This window comes from Ranitomeya variabilis, chromosome 4, assembly GCF_051348905.1.
Source record: "Ranitomeya variabilis isolate aRanVar5 chromosome 4, aRanVar5.hap1, whole genome shotgun sequence".
NCBI classification, from domain to species: Eukaryota; Metazoa; Chordata; class Amphibia; order Anura; family Dendrobatidae; genus Ranitomeya; species Ranitomeya variabilis.
The window spans coordinates 203,379,398-203,401,783 of NC_135235.1; the positions used below are offsets into that span (position 1 = coordinate 203,379,398).

The window sequence follows — 22,386 nt, forward strand, 5'->3', positions numbered from 1 at the left end:
ATGGGAGGTGGAGCAGCCTATTCATTTCTCTAATGAGCGGTCCCATGTGACCGCTGAACAGGGGAAGAGCTGCGGCACCGAAGACCGTGGGACGGGCAGGGGGAGCGTCAGGAGCGCTGGGACTAGGTGAGTATGCCTCAGCCCCCTCACCCGCCGACCGTGACTCGAGTATAAGCCGAGGGGGCACTTTCAGCCCAAAAATTTGGGCTGAAAATCTCGGCTTATACTCGAGTATATACGGTATATTAATACAGTGTTCATTATTTTTTATCTCATTCATGAGATATATTATTACTCTTCATTTCTCTTTTCTTATTTATTCTTTTTTTCTTTATTGTTCATTTAACTTAATTAGCTGTGGATTTTACCTTGTTCATGGTTAGTAACTTTATTTTATTATTTCTGTGTGATTATTTGATTTCTCTAATATACGTGGTAATCTGGAGAAGCGCAGTTTTTCATTTTGTATCTCCCTGTACATATCTGCGCATGCGCTATTTATTTGCGCTTCCCCCTTTGGGTGTCTATTTTCGGAGGCGGCCCTCATTTGGTGTGCCTTTGCATCCCTGCACATCTGCGTTTATCTGCGCACGCGCCTCCCCCGTGGCTGTTTATAACGGGGGTGGCTCTTATTTGGCGTGCTTTTGCATCCCCGCACACCGTTGTGGACTGCGCATGCGCCTGTCGCCATTTCTCTTTTTCAGAGTGGAATGCATCTTGCGCTCCACATGTAGACACGGCGCTTGTGATGATACAGATGACGTCACTTCCGGGGGCCGCCCTGACTTAGCGTGCTCCTTAGTTTCCACGGCCCTCATTTGGTGTGCCTTTGTATCCCTGCACACCTGCGTTTATCTGCGCACGCGCCTCCCCTGTGGTTGTTTATAACGGGGGCGGCTCTTATTTGGCGTGCTTTTGCATCCCCGCACACCGTTGTGGACTGCGCATGCGCCTATCGCCATTTCTCTTTTTCAGAGTGGAACGCATCTTGCGCTCCACATGCTGACACGGCGCTTGTGATGATGCAGATGACGTCACTTCCGGGGGCCGCCCTGACTTAGCGTGCTCCTTAGTTTCCACGTGCATTTATAGGTGAACACAGGGTGAGTCCACCACAGCTTCTATCTCTGTTACAGCCACATAACCCCTGATGAACCCCCGTTACATAAATGGGGGGGAAACGCGTTGGGTATTGCTTGGGGAGATGGATGTCCAGCGCTCGATGTGATATCTGAGTTTTTTCAGCAGTGCCTAAAGTTTTCCAGAAGCCTGCAGATGAGTATCAATGCTGTGATATTAACTTTATGGCAATGGGGATGATTGTGTCCTTATCTGGGAAGTATTGTCTTTCTGGGGACTCCAGGCTTGAGGGATGTACTGGACATATTCTTGTACTATGTGTTTTTGAGCAGTATTAGTATTATCTGCTGCTCTATAGATATGTCATGAGCACGTGCTGACTGTAATTAATATTGTATACTGATTAAGTGCTGGTTCCATCCAGTTTTTGTTTCCTTGTTTGTTCAGGAGTGGATATTCCAACTGCTATTTTTGGTATTTCACTATCGTTAGAGTGATGTCCCTATATTATTGAGACATCTGCTATTCTTACACTCCTTTATCCAGGAAACTGAATATTTGTTATATCTTGAACAATATTGGTATCAATACATCTCATTCACCTACTCATTTTGTTTTTTGGGGGCTAATGAGGATATATCCCGTTTCATCTCAGATGCCCAATGTCTAAGGAAAGGATTTTTCTGTACAAGAGTTGAGACATTGCCTGATTTTTTTCTTTGTTTTTGTTTTTTGTCTTTTACGTTATTTTTGAATTTTTGGTGTTTGGGTGTTTGCGGGACACTTCTTTATTTTTCTTCCCTATTTAGGGACTTTGTAGGGTCCTTAGGGTCAGTCGACGGTGAGTGGGGGCGTCTACCGCTTCACATTAGGGCGCCTACCGCTTCACATTAGGGCACCAACCCCCACTGCTAGGCAGAGTCTTTTCCTATAGGGTTTTTTCTAGGGCTCTTCTAGGGTTCCGTAACTAGGGAATCCTAGGGATTTTTTGAGGGTGAGTCGACGTTGAGTGGGGGCACCTACCGCAGTAAATTAGGGTGCCTACCCCCACTGCTAGGTAGAACTAAGTGTAGTTGCTCCTTAGGACTCTTTAGATACATAAATTATTGCCTTTATTATTTTCTTATTTGTCTATGAAAAGAGTTTTTATTGCTGTTTAATAAAAGTTATATTTTAGGGATCCTTGTTGTTTTGGTTTTGTAATAATGATAATAGTAATAATAGTAATATTAACAGGAATAGTAATAATAATAAAAATCCATTATTATTATCAGCTGAATATATTCTCCTATTTCACATATGTTGGTATTAGAGGGGTTCCCAGTACTCTAATGCTGATGACCTGTAATATCTGATCGGTTTGGGCTGACTTCTGTCACTCCTGCAGAGGAGAAATCCCTGCAATGTTTTCCCAGGTACGGAGCTACACACTTAGTCTTGGCTTTGTTTGGGATTATAGCTCCCAGCAGCTCTAAGCTGATCATGGAGATGACCTTGTGTCAATGCAAATATAACAATCTTGGAAAAGCCCTTTTAATTAATTTAAATGGTCAACTATCATTTAAAGAAACGTATGCATATTAGATTTCTGATCTAGCCACTAACCTCAAAAGTGTAATGTTCTTTCTTTACCAAATATGCTCCTTTCTTTTCCTGAAAGATTACTCTAACCGTTATGGCCGCTAACGTCTCACTTCTTTTCAACTCAACTTTATGTCCACTGCCTGTTGCGAAGGCTAATCAGTCTATAGTTCAGACAAGCAAGAAGGGTTACAGGACGTGGGGACCTGTCCTTACAAGCCTGCGCTGTCAGCTCTATAGAGTTCAGAACAGCACGCAGTAGTGAGCTGCTGGTCTTTTGTCTTGTTAGTGTCTGCATTTCTTATGTTTTTGTTTTACTTGATCATTAAATAATATTAGCACTTTTATTCTCCCTTCTCTCCTCCCTCCAGCTTTTTTTTGCAGTGTCTGCTCTCCACTAGTATTCCACTTGCCTCCTTGTTTCTAATAGCACATTAGCTCTTCTATTCTCCACTTAACTACTTCTCATATAGGTGGCATGGAAAGCCCATCCCTGCATGGCGGCCCACCAGAGGATCCTCCTCTCCTGCTGTGGGCCAGTCCGAGCCTGCCTAGTGGACTAGATGCACGTTTATGCTGTTTTGAGTATGGATGTCGTTCTCCAGCACAAGACATTGACAGAAAACGATTGTGCATGTGGAATTTCAATATGCCTGATCCTTTTTTTCCCCACTGGAGATTAGCCAATATCAGAGGAGTCTGTCAGTGGCTTATTCTCCTTTATCCATTGCTTGCTGCAGGGTTAGATGACGGCATCAAGTTTCCCAATGGAGGTGTCACTTTGACCCCCTCTACTGTGATGTCCATATGTAGAGGAGTCTTGTCCACATGGGTGGTTTCGTCATCTATATAAAGCTATTGTACTTTTCCTAGTTCTCTCAAGACTTTATTACTAGGTTTTGGTTCCATGGTTTTTCTGTTTTGTCTTTTCTCAGAAACCTCAATGTCTGGATGTAAGTACACAACCTTTTTCTCCGAACTTTTGAGTAATACATTTCCAGGCATTGTTGCGACCACTGATCGATCCCCATGCACTAATATAGATTTATGAAGTGATAGTTCCTCATTTAGAGTATTCATTATTACTATTAATTAAACACTAAATCACTGAACTCCAACTGTAGCTCTCTAGTCATTCTGAAACTACAACCCTCGGGGTGCCCCGATATATGGAAAGCTAGGAGTCAGTTTCACTCCAGCTACCTCTGAGTTACACCAAGGTATTAGACTTGTGGTGTGGACATGGTAGTGTGAAGATCTGGGGTTGTGGGTTGTAATAATCACCTAGGCAGGTTAACGATGCAAATATTTTTCATTCCTTACCTTCATGGTCTTACAACAACAACTATGGGTAGATGCTCAAAATACGTTGCCCACAGACCACAAGATCTCAACCTGGGACCGGTAGTTTGACTGCCCCCATACCAGGAGATTCTCCCTATCTCCTAACTTTTGGTTGGCCCACAACCAAATCTCCCACCAGTATAGTCCACGCTCCTCCAGAAGATCGAGAACACCTCTGTGGTGTGAATCCTCACCTTTTTCTCCGTAATTGCAGCTTTCTCATCACACTTATCATGCTCGGGAGTTATCTAAGTATGTTGGGCGTGCTCGTATATAATGTTCGAGTCCCTGTGGCTCAACACATGCCAATCCTTGCATGTGTCTGTCTATCAGCCCGGAATCATGCAGCCCCAGGGAATGGACCATAATATACGAGCACAACTAAGATACTCGGATAACACCCGAGCATGCTCGGATAAGACGTTATCTGAGCACGTTCGCTCATCAATAGTACCAAGTTATTGATAGGGTCTTATATGGATATCTAGGGTCAGTGCCATATCACGAACCCTAGGGTGCCAACCTCTGTGTTCAGGCAGGGCTACCTTAAGCTATAGCTAGGGAAAACTAGATCCATACCCCTGCCTTTCCTTTGGACCTACCTATTTTGAAGTCACTATGTGTGTTGCTGTGTTTTGTCTTTTTCCTCCATTATTTTAATATTTACTCAATAAAGATAAACAATTTATAGGGGTTTCTCGAGTTTGTAAGTTATTATCATTATTTTTCATAAAGCACAGTAAATGCATACTTATTGTTATTATGCAGACTAAGACAAACATATGTCTTTCTTGTACCTTTGTGTTTTTTTTCCATTTCTATCTACCCCTGTGTGCATCCTCTGTGTGTTCCTGATTTGCCCCACCTCTCCAAAGTTATCATCAAGCTAATCTAAGTGTAGTATTTACCTTATGCTTTTGTGCACTCTCCTCTCTTGCACAGTACCCTGCCTGACTGATTTCATTTTCACCCATCTATACCAGTATAGTTGCTTATGTAGTTTTACACCATTGCCAGCTGGTTGTAGCAGAGCTCAACTCTCCTGCACTCTTCAACTACAGTGGTGTAGATCTGTGTCTGATGCCTGCAGCAGACAGATTAGCTTGTGAAACTTCATACTGCTCTTTTGATGCATATGGCAGAAGATACTCCTCTGTCATATGCATCAACAGAGCAGCATTTGCAATTTCACATCACTAGATTCTCAGCAGCAAGCAACAAACATAACTACTCAGCCCCTGTATACAGCCCCATCCTGAAGTATATCCTTTCAGCCCCTCTATACAGAGCCGTATCCTGCAGTACAGCTCTCCTTTGAGCCCTCTGTAAACAGCCCCATCCTGCTATCACAAAGGTGTCTCGTCCCCCTGGAAGACGTGTAGTTAGAAGGTCACACCGGGTAATGAATTGCAGTTCTTCTTTAGAGATGGTGTGATTCATGTCCTATTTGAAATGGATTTCCTTTCCTTCATTGTTGAGAGGTTTGACTCCTTCCATGCTGGCAGAGACCACACAGCCTGGTTGTTCTCAGCTGCAACTGCTTATCATTTACTCCCTCTATGTAGTCTGGCTTTGGGCATTTAGTTCTTGCCGGTGAAAGATTCATTTTCCTGTGCTGAGTGCTAAAGCTGAGTAGTTGTAGTTGTAGTGATCTGTAGTTTGTTGAAGTACATGTGTGTTTATCTCCTGATCCCTATTCCCATTTAGTTTACTCCTCCCTGTCCCTATCCTCCTCCCAATTGTTGGTTAGTGCTTTTGTATGATAGAGATTTTATCCCTGATTTGTCTTTGTGTCTTGTTTACCTTACATTTCTGTCCCATGCCTCATGGGGTGTGGGATGGAACAGATTAGGGTTTAACAGGAGCATAGAAAGGTCAGAGACCCAAACCTCTCTACCTTCAAGAGTACCCCCAGGACATGGATAGTTAAGGTCCCAGTTGCAGGGACATTTTGAGGCCCCTCTTCCTTACCGAACACCGTCACAGCGTGACACCTGCATTATATCTTGAAACTTCAAATGCTGCTCTTTTGATGTATATGGCAGAAGATAATCATCTGCCATAACCATCAACAAAGCAATATTTGTACTTTCACATAACTGATTTCTCAGCAGCAGGCAACAAACACAGCTTAAATACTCAGCCCCTGTATACAGCCCCATCACAAAGTTTATCAGCCCTTCTAAATAGAGCCCCATCCTGCAGTATGTCTCTTTTTTCTGCCCTATGTATACGGCCCCATTGTGCATTATATCCTCTCAGCCCTTCTATGCAGAGCCCTATCCTGCAGTATATCCTTTTAGCCCCTATATACAGAGCTCCATCCTGCAGTATATCTCTCCTCTCAGCTCCTCTACTATTCAGCCCCATCCTGCAGTACAGTGCTCTTCTTAGTTTCCAGCACACACTGCCTTCTTGGAATGAGCACCTGCACTGTTATGACATTGTGTGCATATACCCTTACTATTTATGCACACTACACCAATCCCATGCATGACAGACGTGGCACTTCCTACATATAAACTCATGGAATAGTATAAAACATTGCATTACATAAAACAACATATCCTAACATCAGCATAGCATTAGCAAAGTAATGAATGATTCATCAGGTAGCAACAGGGGGTTAACAAAGCAATGGCCTGTGATAGGGGTGCAGACCCATTTAATCCCTTTTATATGCTTTATACATTGGTAGCAGATTACTCCAAAGTGCGTGAGGTTTAGATTGCTAAACGAAGGATGATTCATTAATGTCGCTGAGTGTGGTTTGAGTCCGTGACAGTATGCACTCGCCGACCCATGTAATGCTCAGAAGCAGCCGTCATACTCCGCGCTCACTTGACCACAGTCTGAAAATTAATGAAGTGTTTAAATGCAATATCTCCTTCTAATTCCATAAAAAAAAAACTTGTTTGGTTGGGTTTATTTCACACGTGAATAATGTCGCTTCATGGAAACAGATGAAAAAAAAGCCTAAAACTGTCCTCATAATTGTACAAACAACCATCCTGAATCCAACGTGATAGTCCCGACTCCCGAATGTGGGGAGCTGTTCCCGGGTGGTCAGGGGTACGTTCCGACTTCAGCTGCATCTATGTCCACAGAAAACAGATATAGATGAATACCATGGTGGCACATGGAGTCGGCAAGTCCTTGCTTCACCATTCTTTCCAGGTAGAACCTGAAGGTCCAGCAGGGACCTTCAAGTATTCTTGCATTCTCACGTGATATGAAGAGTTCGGAAAGTTTTCAGACACTACTTAGACTGGAAGCAGCGGCAAGTAAAATAGGAGATGCAATTAGGGATGTGAAAGGCAAGTGGGATGCTTGTGTAGGGACATCATACAGTGTTGGGGTTCCTGTGGACACATTATACTGTGTGGGGAGCCTGTGGGCACATTATACTGTGTGGGGAGCCTGTGGGCACATTATACTGTGTGAGGGGCCTGTGGGCACATTATACTGTGTGAGGGGCCTGTGGGCACTTTATACCGTGTGGGGGGCCTGTGGGCACATTATACTGTGTCGGGGGTCTGTGGGCATATTATACTGTGTAGGGAGTCTGTGGGCACATTATACTGTGTGGGAGGCCTGTGGCCACATTATACTGTGTGTGGGGGGAGGTGTGTGGTCATCATACTGAGTTTGGGGCGCTTGGCGGACATTATACTATATTTGTGGGAGACCTGTGAGGGCATCATATTGTGTTTGGGGGGATCTAGGGACATCAACATCATACTGTTTGTGGGGTCCTGTGGGGATATCAAACTGTGTGTATGGGAGTATACTTTGGGGCATCACACTGTGTTCTGCGGGACTGTGAGCACATTATATTGTGTGGGGGGGGTAGTGGGGTCATCATACTATGTGAGGGAGAATGTACTGCGGTGCATCACACTGTGTGCGGGGGTCCTGTGGGCATATTATACTGTGTGTGGGGGGTCATGAGGTCATCATATTGTGTGTGGGGTGCTGTTGTGACATCATATTGTGTTTGTGGGTACCTGTGAGGGAATCGTACTGTGCGGCTGGGCTGTGGGATTATCATACTGAGTGTGGGGGGATGAGGGGACATCAACATCATACTGTTTGTGGGATGCTGTGGGGACATGTGTGTGAGAGGAGCCTGTGGGGTCATCATACTGTGTGTGGGGGCCATGAAAGCTGTACCATCCTATGTGGGAACACTAATAGATCTCACTATGAGCAATATTTTTGTGTAGGTGCATATAAAGGACTGGGTGAGGTTAGGAAATGGCTTAGTGTAAAATAGAAATTGCTGGACAGGACAGTGCTTGTCCCTCTTTCCAAGTTGGGAGGTTTGTATATACTGTGCTGCACATGTCACGTGTATGAGGAATCCGTGTTGATCTTGGTACTCTGCTATTCCTATGTTCATCGTCCATGTACATGTATGCCATGTATACCTGATAGGTGTGAGTTCTGCCTCTAGACACTTAGTAAATATGAGGGAAAAAGTAGTATTCTGGAGTTTGGCTCATTCCGTCCACGTACAAACACTTCTCTATTCACTTCTATAAGGAAAAAAAATTGGCTTTTCTTTCAGAAACAGCGCCACTTCTGTTGATGGTCTGTGCCAGGTATTGCAGTTAAGCCCCATTGTTTTAAATGCAGAAGAGTTGTAATACCAGACACGGCCTGTGGTCAGACGTGCCCATGTTTGTTTTTTTAAGGAGAACCTTTATCCTAATCCTGGATAACCTCTATAGTAAAAATGTTGATATTTAAAGGTTTTTTTTCCCCATTATATAACCAATCCACAGAATAATTGATGAATTAATTACCACTTGGGGTCTGACCAATGGACCAGTTGTCCTAAAGTCCCCTGTGGGAATTATGGAATTAGTCCTGCACATGGGACTTTGGGATGCTGGATCTTTGGGTTAGTAGCTGTTCCTTGGGCCCGGTACATACTGTATCTGTGCATATGCTCGGCAAGCATGTGCCCGACAGTGGCCACCATAGGGACCCATTTCCTGCGCTTTCTTATACAATAAAACAAATGCAGCAGCCCACCACAAACTCACCAGGACATCAGTTTTAAAAAAAAAATAACAATGTAATTGCAAATTTTAAAATGTCCAGTGCGGAACGAAAGTGATTTAGAAAACTTTGCTTTTCAATCTTAGATCTATGTGCGCAGCACTGACTATGACCGGACCTTGATGAGCGCTCAGGCAAACCTGGCGGGATTGTATCCTCCAAACGGAACCCAACAGTGGCATCCGGATATTCCGTGGCAGCCAATTCCAGTCCATACTGTGCCTGTATCCCAAGACAGGGTAAGATATAGCGCATTTCTTGTTGTCGAGTACATCCTGTACATGATAAAACAAGTTCTCCGGGAAAGTGGCGCCAACATCGTTGGAATGGCACAGCTGCAAGAGGTGAATATAGATTGTTTGAAGTTATATGGGGTCCTGAATTGATTACGTAATGGACAACCCCTTTAAATTTACTATACAGTGCCTGGATTGGGAAACCATTCCAAGGAAGGCTCTTGACATTACGAGATTGAATGATTGTTGAGGTTAACAGAAGGTGAGGAGGAGATCGGAGAGTTCTGTGCTGTCAACAACCTCTACGAGTACGAGTGACCTTGCATTCCTCAGATAAGAACATTTCTTTAGTTGGACTAATACAGATCAGACATCAAGGAACAAGATGTTGCCAAATGCCAAAGTCGAGCTTTACGGTACATAACATCCTCACGAGCTGGGATATGAAAAGCAGGCAATATTGGGTTGGGGAATGGGGCAGCGTCGCACAGTTACAGGGATGACAAGGTGAGGACACAGGCTTGGCTCTCTCACTTCAGGAATATTGGAGCCTCCAAAATTGCCAGGTGCGCTGGTTTTGTAATTATTGGAGCCTTCTGAAATATATATGAAGCCAACCGTACATTCGCTGACATGTCTCCGTTTCTGATATGAATGATATCCACATACCACTTTCCATGAGCTAAAGACTTAGAACGCTTATCGATAGCGGTCGGCTTGTTTATCCTCAAGTTCTCCACATTGAAAGGGGAAATGTGTTGGGACAGAATGGGACGATGGAATGAAACTGGATCCTCAGAGGAGAATATTCTACTCTTTTTTTTTTAAAAAAAGGTCAAAAACGAGTTTTCTAGAGCAGGGGTGTCAAACTGCATTCCTCGAGGGCCTCAAACCATGCGTGTTTTCAAGATTTCCTTCTCATTGCACAAGGTGCTGGAATCATTCTGTGCAGGTGATTAAATGATCACCTGTGCAATACAAGGAAATCCTGAAAACATGACCTGTTTGCAGCCCTTGAGGAATGCAGTTTGACACCCCTGTTCTAGAGGACACCACTTCAGGAAACGCTCCTTCTCTGGGAGAGTTTTTGGAGCAATTTTTCATTCCCTAAAGTGTTTGCAGAAGATGTTTTGAGTTTTTCAAGCATTTTCAGAGATTTTTCAGAGTGTTTTCTTGCAACTTTTGGATTGGGCAGTGCATTGTTTGGAGCGAGTATGCATTTTCCTTTTTCCACCAAGTGTTTTTCAAAACCTGAAATGGAATAAAAATGCTTAAAAGACTCGATATGCAAGCACCAAAGTGGTTTTACAATAAGTGTAGGTAAGAGTACATGTGCACAATGTGTTTTTCAAGCAGAATCTGTCTGAAAACCGCCTGAAAGAGTGCTGCGACACCACTTGAAAACGTGTTGCAAAACCACCAAAAAGAGCACAGCAAAGTCACCTGAAAGAGCAACACAAAGCAACCTATAAGATTGCTGCAAAACCACCTAAAAGAGCACCACAAAACCACTTGAAAGAGCATTGCAAAACCTCCTGAAAGAGCGTTGCAGTGCCACCCGAAAGAGCGCCTCAAAATCACCTGAAAAAGCGCCACAAAATCACCTGAAAGAGTTTTGCAATACAACCTGAAAGAGTGCCGCAAAAACACCTGAAAGAATGACGAAAAACTACCTGGAAGACTGCTACAAAATCATCTGAAATAGCGCCGCAATGCCACCTGAATGAGTGCTGCAAAACCACTTGAAAGAGCACCAAAAAGCAACCTATAAGAGCGCTGCAAAACCACCTGAAAGAGTGCTTCAAAGCCACCTGAAAGAGTGCCACAAAACCACCTGAAAGAGCGACACAAAATCACCTAAAAGAACGCCTCAAAACCACCTGAAAGAGTGCCTCAAAACCACCTGAAAGGTCGCCACAAAACCACCTGAAAGAGCAACACAAAATCACCTGAAAGAGTGCCTCAAAACCACCTGAAAGGTCGCCATAAAACTACCTGAAAGAGCGGTGCAAAACCACCTGAAAGAGCGGTGCAAAACCACCTGAAAGAGCAGCACAAAACCACCTGAAAGAGCGGCGCAAAACCACCTGAAAGAGCGGCACACAACCACCTGAAAGAGTGCCTCAAAACCACCTGAAAGAGTGCCGCAAAACCACCTGAAAGAGTGGCGCAAAACCACCTGAAAGAGCACCTCAAAACCACCTGAAAGAGTGCCTCAAAACCACCTGAAAGAGCGCCTCAAAACCACCTGAAAGAGCGGCGCAAAACCACCTGAAAGAGTGGCGCAAAACCACCTGAAAGAGCGGCACAAAACCACATGAAAGAGTGGCACAAAACCACCTGAAAGAGAGCTACAAACATTACATTTTTCACTTTACACTTGTGATCCAGTTCTTTTTGCCCACGTTCCTGACTCCCATATGTGTCTATTAGCTTTATTTGAAACACTGTGCTTCGTTTCTACGAGCCACCCTTGACCTAATATTTGCTAACCTCAGTTACCTATGGGTGTTTGCACCATTATTTTACTTTTGTGTGAATAAATTTAATGTGTATCTAATATATTTGTATTTGTAGTGGGGTTTTTCATTTGCTACGTAATTGCTAGCCCACAACACAGACCCAATTTTTAGACATATGCAGATCCCAGCTGTGGGGTCTATCGGACATGCTGTCATGCCATAGGTATCCCGGATGGGAATACCCTTTTAAGCCAGAAGGTTACCAACTCTTCCCAATATGCCAGGCTACTGTATGTGCTTGAGGCTGCCATGTGGATAACGATGAATACTGAATACAAAACTCCCAAATACATTTTGTGAGCGCACGAGGTCTGGCAGTAGAAAAAGACGCCAAAAGACCCCGACCTCACCAAATCAGCTCAAAACAAACCATGCCAAAAGGAGAAAAATTCAGAGCAATGATTTATAAAACAAACTTTAATTGCCATAAATAGTACAAAAATATATATCAAAACATTACATTATTTAATGACTAGAGCACAGGATGAATGTCCCAGGAATGCTGGAAAAGCGCCCATCCCCCCACTCCCCCAGATGTAAATACCCTTGTAATGGTATGCATAAGGAAAAGCACCTACACTATCCAACCAAGTTCACCCCAAAACAGTGGGATTCTATAGTAATGCCATTAAGTATGGTGGTGGAAAGACTGAGGGTGCTAGCACTTACCACTTACACAGAGGTAGGAGGGCGCGGTTGGGCGATGGTCCCCAACGCACGTTTCGTGGCCACCAGTGCCACTTCCTCAGGGGGATGAATACTGTATACTCAAATCTGTGTGCAGCCATCTTCCCAGAGCCACGGCTAGGATTTCCTTCTCATGGGCAAATGTTCAGTTCACTACTCTAGCCCTGCATCAAAATACACTGGCCATGGAGAAGTGGCTTGTAATATAGAATAACACTATCCCGTGTAACGTCATGTTTTTTGTTTGCTTTGTTCTGTAGCTACTAAAATTTCCTTCTAAAGATTGCCCCCGATTCTATGAGCTAATGAAGGAGACCATTCAGCTGCTGGAGTATCGGAACAGGATGAAGGCTTGGAAGGTACGATACAGCGGTGCGGAATGCGCATTCTCACCATGTTTGATTCCAGTACAATAACTAGAATCCAATGGGCCCCAATGCAAAATGTGGACCTGGGCCCCCTGCTTGTTGGGCAGACGTACGGGCCCTTGTATCTTTCAAAATCCTATAAGGACATACGTGTTTTCCCCCATCCTGTACTAATGTCCCCCATCCTAGTACATATGTTCCCCATCTTGGGTTACCTTCCTGGTATATAGGTATATATGTCTTCTATCCTGGTTTCATCCTGGTATATATGTCCCACATCCTAGTATATATGTCTCCTATCCTAGTATATATATCTCCCATCCTGGTATATATGTCGACCATCCTGGTTTATGTCGACCATCCTGGGACCATCCTGGTATATATGTCTCCCATCCTGGTATATATGTCGGCCATCCTGGTATACAGTGGGGGAAATAAGTTTGGTATTTGATCCCTTGTTGATTTTGTAAATTTACCCACTGACAAAGACATGAACAGTCTATAATTTTAAGGGTAGGTTAATTTTAACATTGAGCGATAGAATATCAAATATCAAAAACTAAATACAGAAAATCACATTGTATAAACTATATAAATTTCTTTGCATTTTTGCAGTGAGAAATAAGTATTTGATCCCTCTGGCAACAAGACTTAATACTTGGTGGTAAAACCCTTGTTGGCAAGCACAGCAGTCAGACATTTTTTGTAGTTGATGATGAGGTTTGTGTGGTGCCCCTGAGGTCTGGTTGCCACAGAGGTACTGCACCTCATCCAGAGGTGTGGGACTCCGCTCTCGGGTAAGGACGGGGCACTAACCGGGACTCCACACCAGCATCCAACACAACACTCCAGTCAGGGCATCTGGGTGTACCCTAAGGGGGGATGGCCTCATTCCAGTCTGGAGAGGGTTACTAGGTAGAGGTTGTGGATTGAGAGAATAGAGATGTCATGGAAACAGTAGAAGGAGTCAAAAAAGATCTAGAAAGTTAGTCGTCTGTGAGAGGAAAGAGATGGAGTGAGTTGTGCAGAAGAGAGCTCCCTGTCAGAGGGAGTTAGAGAAAGAAAGAAGAGAGAAGCTCCTGACAGAAATGAGAGAAAGAAGGGGTCCTAGGAGCACGGGTAGTGAGCAATCCACCCGTGGGACCCGCATCCACGCTAACCATCGCAAGGTGAAGGGACCAGGTCACAGTGGGGGAACCGGCCCCTCAAGACTAGTGGAGGACTATAAGACTCAGCTAGCAAGCCAGAGGCTGCAGCATCTGCATGTGCTCTAGCCACATCCAACACATTTGCTGAAAAGGCAGCTACATAGGATCCAGGGGACCAACAGAGATTGTTGCCCGACAAGATCCGAGGCTGCTGGATTGGGACACTGTGTGTGAAGGCGCAGAGCAGAAGGGTGAGAGCCAGCGCAGCGAGACGTCCAGGAAAGGAGCAGAGAAAGGGGGTTCTGGAAGGTGCACCCAATTTACTTTAGAGCTGGCTGGACCACAGACCCGAAGGACACAGCACCCTGGCTGGGGACTACATCTTAGAACTGTGAGTAAACGTGTGGAAACTGTACCCTGCTGTGTCCTTTGAATTATTACTGCGTCACCTGCCCTTCACTACAACCACCATCAGCACCTTTAACACCATCACTGCCCTGGGGTGTAGCTCTACCTGTCCAGGACCCATTGAAGTGAGTGGTCGCATAACGGCTGTCGTCCTCTCTCCCCCGCACGCCTCTGTAATCCTGCATGTCCGTCTTTTCATCTAAAGTACTGATAGTGTATTAATTGGATATATTCCAGCTGGTGAGTGCTGCAATTTTTCTTTCTCCATGTCACTCCATGACCATAATGTGCTTCTTTTTGAGCCACTTCTTTGTTGCCTTGGTTGTATGTTTTGGGTCATTGTCTCGCTGGAAGACCCAGCCACGACCCATTTTTAATGTCCTGGCGGAGGAAGTAGGTTGTCACTCAGAGTTTTACAGTGCATGGCTCCATCCATTCTCCCATTGATGCGGTGAAGATGTCCTGTGCCCTTAGCAGAGAAACACCCCCAAAACATAATGTTTCCACCTCCATGCTTGACAGTGGGGATGGTGTTCTTTGGGTCATAGGCAGCATTTCTCTTCCTCCAAATACGACGAGTTGAGTTAATGCCAAAGAGCTAAATTTTTGCCTCATCTGACCACAGCACCTTCTCCCAATCACTCAGAGAATCATCCAGGTGTTCATTGGCAAACTTCAGATGGACCTGCACATGTGCCTTCTTGAGCAGTGGGACATTGCGGGCACTGCAGGATTTTAAACTTTTACAGCATAATGTGTTACCAATGGTTTTCTTGGTGACTGTAGTCCCAGCTGCCTTGAGATCATTATCAAGTTCCTCCATCTAGTTTTAGGCTTATTATTATTATTAGTTGTATAGCACCATTAATTCCATGGTGCTGTACATAAGAAGGGGTTACATACAATGTTATAGATATCGTTTACAGTAAACAAATTTACAATGACAGACTGGTACAGAGGGGAGAGGACCCTGTCCTTGCGGACTTACATTCTACGGGATAATGGGGAAGAGACAGAAGGTCGGGGGTGCAGCAGCTCTGGTGGTGGTGAGGCAGCATCTCGGGTGGTGGTGAGGCAGCAGAATGGTTATTGCAGGCTGTAGGCTTTCTTGAAGAGATGGGTTTTCAGGTTCCGTCTGAAGGATCTGAGGGTGGTGGATAATCGGACGTGTTGAGTCATGGAGTTCCAGAGGATGGGAGATATTCGGGAAAAATCTTGGTGGCGGTTGTGTGAGGAACGAATAAGTGTGGAGAAGAGTAGGAGTTCTTGGGAGAGTAGGAGTTCTTGGGAGGATCGAAGATTGCGTGAGGGAAGATACTGGGAGATTAGTTCAGAGATATAGGGAGGGAACAGGTTGTGGATGGCTTTGTAGATCAGTGTTAGTAGTTTGAACTGGATTCTTTGGGGAATTGGGAGCCAGTGGAGGGATTTGCAAAGAGGGGAAGCAGGGGAATAGCGAGGAGAGGTGGATTAGCCGGGCAGCAGAGTTGAGGACAGACTGGAGCGGTGCAACAGAGTTAGCGGGGAGGCCACAGAGGAGGGTGTTGCAGTAGTCAAGGGGGAAGATGATGAGAGCATGCACAAGAGTTTTACACCGTGTTCCAAATTATTATGCAAATTATATTTTTCTCGGATTTTCCTAAATGGTCGGTGCAAATGACAGTCAGTCTAATAAAGGTCATCACCCGTTAGAGTGTACATCAAATTTTATTGAAGAAACCTCCCAATATAATCTCCAAAATGAATAAAAACTCAAAATGCACTGTTCCAAATTATTAGGCACAGTAGAATTTCTAAAAATTTGATATGTTTTAAAGAACTGAAAATGCTCATTTGTGGAATTTGCAGCATTAGGAGGTCACATTCACTGAACAAAAAAGCTATTTAACTACAAAACCTCCTAACAGACTAAGTTACATGTTAACATAGGAACCCTTCTTTGATATCACCTTCACAATTCTTGCATCCATTGAACTTGTGAGTTTTTGGAAAGTTTCTGCTTGTATTTCTTTGCATGAAGTCAGAATAGTCTCCCAGAGCTGCTGTTTTGATGTGAACTGCCTCCCACCCTCATAGAGCTTTTGCTTAATGATACTCCAAAGGTTCTCTATAGGGTTGAGGTCAGGGGAAGATGGTGGCCACACCATGAGTTTATCTCCTTTTATGACCATAGCAGCCAATGACTCAGAGGTAGTCTTTGCAGCATGAGATGGTGCATTGTCATGCATGAATATGATTTTGCTTTTTAGAGCATGGAAGAAAGTTGTCAGTCAGAAACTCTATATACTTTGCAGAGGTCATTTTCACACCTTCAGGAACCTTAAAGGGTCATACCAGCTGTTTCCTCATGATTCTGGCCCAAAACATGACTCCTCCACCTCCTTGCTGACGTTGCAGCCTTGTTGGGACATGGTGGCCATCCACCAACCATCCACTACTCCATCCATCTGGACCATCCAGGGTTGCTCGACACTCATCAGTAAACAAGACTGTTTGGAAATTAGTATTCATGTATGTCTGGGCCCAATACAACCATTTCTGCTTGTGAACACTGTTTAGAGGTGGCCGAATAGTAGGTTTATGCACCACAGCAAGCCTTTGAAGGATCCTACACCTTGAGGTTCGAGGGACTCCAGAGGCACCAGCAGCTTCAAATAACTGTTTGCTGCTTTGTAATGGTATTTTGGCAGCTGCTCTCTTAATCCAATGAATTTGTCTGGCAGAAACCTTCCTCATTATGCCTTTATCTGCATGAACTCTGTCTGTGCTCTGTTTCAGTCACAAATGTCTTCACACTATGATGGTCACTCTTAAGTTTTCTTGAAATATCTAATGTTTTCATACCTTGTCCTTTTCAGCAGCAGAGAGATCCTTTTTGGTTTCCATATGCTTGAAACCCGTGGCCTGCTTAATAATGTGGAACATCATTTTTAAGTAGTTTTCCTTTAATTAGAATCACCTGGAAAACTAATTATTACATGTGCTTAAGATTTATTTCAACGCGGTTCGTCCAGCATTCATGTACTGGATATATCAGGAGGCTATTGTTTATGTATCACTTGTTGTTGTAACACATAATGGAGCATATTTCAGTTGGCTAGAGCCCTTTATTATGTGTTTAGTCCTGGGTTCTAATCCCACCTTGGACAACATCTGCAAGAAGTTTGTATGTTCTCCCCATGTTTGCGTGGGTTTCCCCCGGGCACTCCGGTTTCCTCCCACATTCCAAAGACATAGGGAATTTAGATTGTGAGCCCCATTGGGGACAGCGATGATAATGTGTGCAAAACTGTAAAGCGCTGCGGAATATGTTAGCGTTATATAAAAATAAAGATTATTAATATTACTTGTCATCGCTATATGGCGGGACATTGTGCGCCACAAGAAATCTGCTCAGTAATGACAAAAGGTGTCTGACTTATTAATGGGCGAATGTTCAATAGATCTTGGCTGGGGTGGTTGATATCCTAACCCAGTGCAGATTAGATCTAGTGCAATATTATTGATATTAACCCCTTGTTGGGAAATTTGAGGATATGATATATGGCCCTAGTGCAATAATATTAAACACATATTCCTTTTCCCCCTTTCGGGTATGGATGATTTTTTCCTGATAGGAAGATAAAATCTCACCCATTCTGTTTTGTACTAGTGTCTCGGTATATTAATATCTACTATTGGTAATCAAAAGTGGATAGACTGTACACAATTATGGTGGTCACTTCTATTTATATTGCAAAATTATTAAAGGTTATATTTCAGCTTTATTGTTTGTCCACCACAGTCAGTTCATTTTTTGTTATTTTTGGTGGCTTCATATTGGTCTTTCAGGGGGAACTTTTTCAGTGATATTTATATGTCTCCCATCCTGGTATATATGTCACCCTTTCTGGATGCATCCTGGTATATATGTCCCCCATACTGGTATATATGTCACCCTTCCTGGGTGCATCCTGGTATATATGTCCCCCATCCTGGTATATATGTCACCCTTCCTGGATGCATCCTGGTATAGATGTCTCCTATCCTGGTATATATGTCTCCCTTCCTGGGTGCATCCTGGTATATATGTCCTCCATCCTGGACCCCATCCTGGTGAATATGTCCCCCATCCTGGACCCCATCCTGGTGAATATGTCCCTCATCCTGGTATATATGTCCCCCATCCTGGTATATATGTCCCGCCATGGGTTACTTTGCTGGTATATATGTCCGCCATCCTGGTATGTATGTGTCCTGTACTGGGCCCCATCCTGGTATATATTTCACCCTTCTTGGGTCTATCCTGGTATATGTCACCCTTCCTGGGTGCATCCTGGTATATATGTCCCCCAACCTGGGCCCCATTCAGGTATATATGTCCCTCATCCTGGTATGTACTGTATGTCCCCCATTCTGGTATATATGTCCCTTAACCTGGGCCCCATCATGGTATATGTCCCGCATCCTGGGCCCCATCCTGGTATATATGTTACCCTTCCTGGGTGCATCCTGGTATATATGTCCCCCATCCTGGTATATATGTTACCCTTCCTGGGTGCATCCTGGTATATATATATGTCCACCATCCTGGGCCCCATCCTGGTATATATGTCACCCTTCCTGGGTGCATCCTGGTATATATGTCCCCCATCCTGGTATATATGTCCCTCATCCTGGTATATATGTCACCCTTCCTGGGCCCCATCCTGGTATATATGTCCCTCATCCTGGTATATATGTCCCCCATCCTGGTATATTTGTCCACCAACCTGGAATATATGTCACCCTTCCTGGGTACATCCTGGTATATATGTCCCCCATCCTGGTATATATGTCCCTCATCCTGGTATATATGTGTCCTGTCCTTGGCCCCATCCTGGTATATATGTCCCCCAACCTGGGCCCCATCTTTGTATATATGGAGCGCCCCCACGTTAAGGGCAATGGAACACTCGGTACCGGGTCTGTCTCTCTCGGTTCTGGGGATGTCATGGTGGCCCGACCCGGTCCGTGGCCCTTCTGAGGGGCGTCCAATTAAAGGATTAAGTTACCGTATTTCGCGGACTATAAGACGCACCGGACTATAAGGCGCACCCAGGTTTTAGAGGTGGAAAATAGGGAAAAAAAATATTTGAAGCAAAAAAAATGTGGTAAAATATTTAATAACATAAATAACAACATACTATTATATGTGGTGTTATTATATATAATAGTATGTTATTATGTTGGAAGCTGCAGGACCAGTGCTATATGAAGACGCTGGAGGGTGAGTATAAGAATGGGGGCACAGGGCTTATAGTGAAAGCACCACTCCAGCACTGCAAAATAGCACTGGAGTGCTGCTTTAAAATCCCATGGGAGAACTATAACTCCCAGCATGTCCTGCAGATCCTATGACATGCTGGGAGTTATAGATAACCACAGGAGTGGCAGAGTGCTTTATTGTGTGTTGTAGACTAACCTCTTAATTGTGGCAGCCAGCCACTGTGGTGAGGTACAAGCATCCCATGGCTGCACACACACAGAACCCTCCCTCTTGTTGCCTCTCCACAGCACAGCACAGGTTATAAGAGGAAGCCTGCAGATTCTATTGGGGAGTCTGAAGGACCTATGATGATGTCAGGAAGAGGGAGGGCTCTGAGCTGCCATGTGATGCTCCAGCCCGCCCACTCCTGACATCATCACAGGTCCTGATTGTGCACAACACTCAGCGTCCAGGCAGGTAGGCAGCGATCTCCTGGCCCCTGCTACTGCCTCCTGCTCCCCAGGACACACAAATCTCCTTAGCTGCTGAAGGAATCAGCGCTGAGGAAGCCCTGTGTGTCCCTGATTAAGTGCAGTATTCATTTGCTGCTCCCGGCTCACCGCTCAGCTGATCGGTGGGCGGGGAGCCGCTCATAAATATTCACTGCACTTAATCAGCGGGGCCATGTGCTTTCCCCAGCAGCTGATTCCGGGCAGCGGGGACATCCTGAAGTGGGATAACAGTGCGATCCCACTCCCTGCTGCCCCCCTCCCCACATGCTATATCCGGACTATAAGACGCACCCACACTTTCCTCCCAAATTTGGAGGGAAAAAAGTGCGTCTTATAGTCCAAAAAATACGGTAGTTTGTACGGTGTTCGTGACGCCACCTGTGGTATTCGGTCAGGGTGATCGACGCTGCTTAGGGGTCCGCTGGGGTGATATTATGGCAGCCAGTTGGTATACCTTCCCACAGGTGAAGTATTTCCCCAGGGCTTCCCAGCGGTGTAGATGGTGATGGTGTAGGGTGCGGTAAATAACGAGGACCCAAGGTTGCAGTCTCTTTACCTTTTACTGAAGACTTCAGTGTCCACAGTCCAGAGCACAGATCACAGGGCTGGCTGAGTCAGGCCGGTCCGAAGGCAAATCCAGAGTCCCCTTGTGCAGGTGGAAATCAGTAGCCTTCCTACTAGCGCCTGTGTGTTGTAGTACCTCCCTGCTGAGCACCACGGGATAGTCCTCACAACTTTCGTGGATGTTTCTGATGTTCTCTCTCTCTCTGTCCCCCAGATGATATGGATAGGACAACCCGTATGACGGGCAGGGCCGGCGTTAGGGGCAGGCAGACCAGGCAGCTGCATGGGGCCCCCTCTCCCCCAGGGGCCCCCAGCTAACGGCAAGTCACGCAGCCGCTATGGGGCCCCTGTGAGGCAGGGGGGCCCGCCTGCCGCCAGCGCCGACTCCCCCGCCGCATTGAACTATACCGGCGTCTGCCGGTACAGTTCAATGCAATGATGGAGGAGAGAGCGTCACCTGACGCTCCCTCTCCCATCATTCCCCGCTCTGCCTCTGACACAGCGGGTGCGCGCGCACTCACTGTGTCCCAGGCAGATCAGCGGCAGCTGCCTAGACAGGAGCAGGGAGCAGCGCGGGCACGTGTGGAGAGGTGAGGAGCTTGTGTTTTTAATTTTAATTTACTGGACTGTGGAGCCATTCTCGGGAGGGGAGAGGAGGGGAGGGAAGGGGGGATGTGGGCTGTTCCTGTGCTGTTTACTACTGTGTGGGCAGTGCTGTATACTACTGCGTAGGCAGTGCTGTATACTACTGTGTAGGCAGTGCTGTATACTACTGTGTGGGCAGTGCTATATACTACTGTGTGGGCAGTGCTGTATACTACTGGGTAGGCTGTGCTTTATACTACTGTGTGGGCAGTGCTGTATACTACTGGGTAGGCTGTGCTGTATACTACTGTGTAGGCAGTGCTGTATACTACTGTGTGGGCAGTGCTATATACTACTGTGTAGGCTGTGCTGTATACTACTGTGTGGGCAGTGCTGTATACTACTGTGTGGGCAGTGCTGTATATCCTGAACACTTACCTATGGCTAATAAAATGGTAAAGCCTGTATTTATAGAGGAGGTTAGGCTTTACCATTTTATTAGCCATAGGTAAGTGTTCACACTAGGCAGACAGGTTAGTTACCCATTCGATCTGAGATTACCTTGACGTTTGGTGAATGGGCTCACAACATTTGTCCAAATTTTGTGCTAAAAATCTCATGTGTTTTTTTCATAAATTTCACAAGCCATTATGCTGTTCACATTTCATGTATTGCACATTTCCTTGCTTTAGCACAATAAACTTGAGTGCAGCCATTATCTATTTGCTATGTAAGACTTTTTGGTTATGCACCAGTTCAGACTAGATGGCTGTTCAGTCAGTTTTTCTATATTTACTAGTGATCACAGAGCTGGTGGATGTTAGAGACCTTGCGCTCCTTCACCTTCAATTTGAGGATGCCCCACAGATGTTCCATAGGGTTTAGGTCTGGAGACATGCTTGGCCAGTCCACCATCTTTACCCTCAGTTTCTGTAGCAAGGAAATGGTGGTCTTGGAGGTGTGTTTGGGGTCATCATGTTGGAATACTGCCCTGTGGCCCAGTAACTGAACGGAGAGGATCATGATCTGCTTCATTGTGTCACATTACATGGTGGCA

General features: G+C 45.1%; 1 protein-coding gene across 6 annotated transcripts in view; it reads left to right on the forward strand.

The window, feature by feature from the left end:
* The window catches only part of LOC143770245 (testicular acid phosphatase homolog), a 112,526-nt gene that overhangs the window by 67,964 nt on the left and 22,176 nt on the right, over positions 1 to 22,386 (forward strand). For all 6 annotated transcript variants that reach the window (XM_077259695.1, XM_077259692.1, XM_077259694.1 and 3 more), the window contains 2 exons: positions 9,159 to 9,311; positions 12,778 to 12,876. In XM_077259695.1, coding sequence (XP_077115810.1) covers positions 9,159 to 9,311; positions 12,778 to 12,876 — 252 coding nt within the window. The remainder of the gene's footprint in view (positions 1 to 9,158; positions 9,312 to 12,777; positions 12,877 to 22,386) is intronic.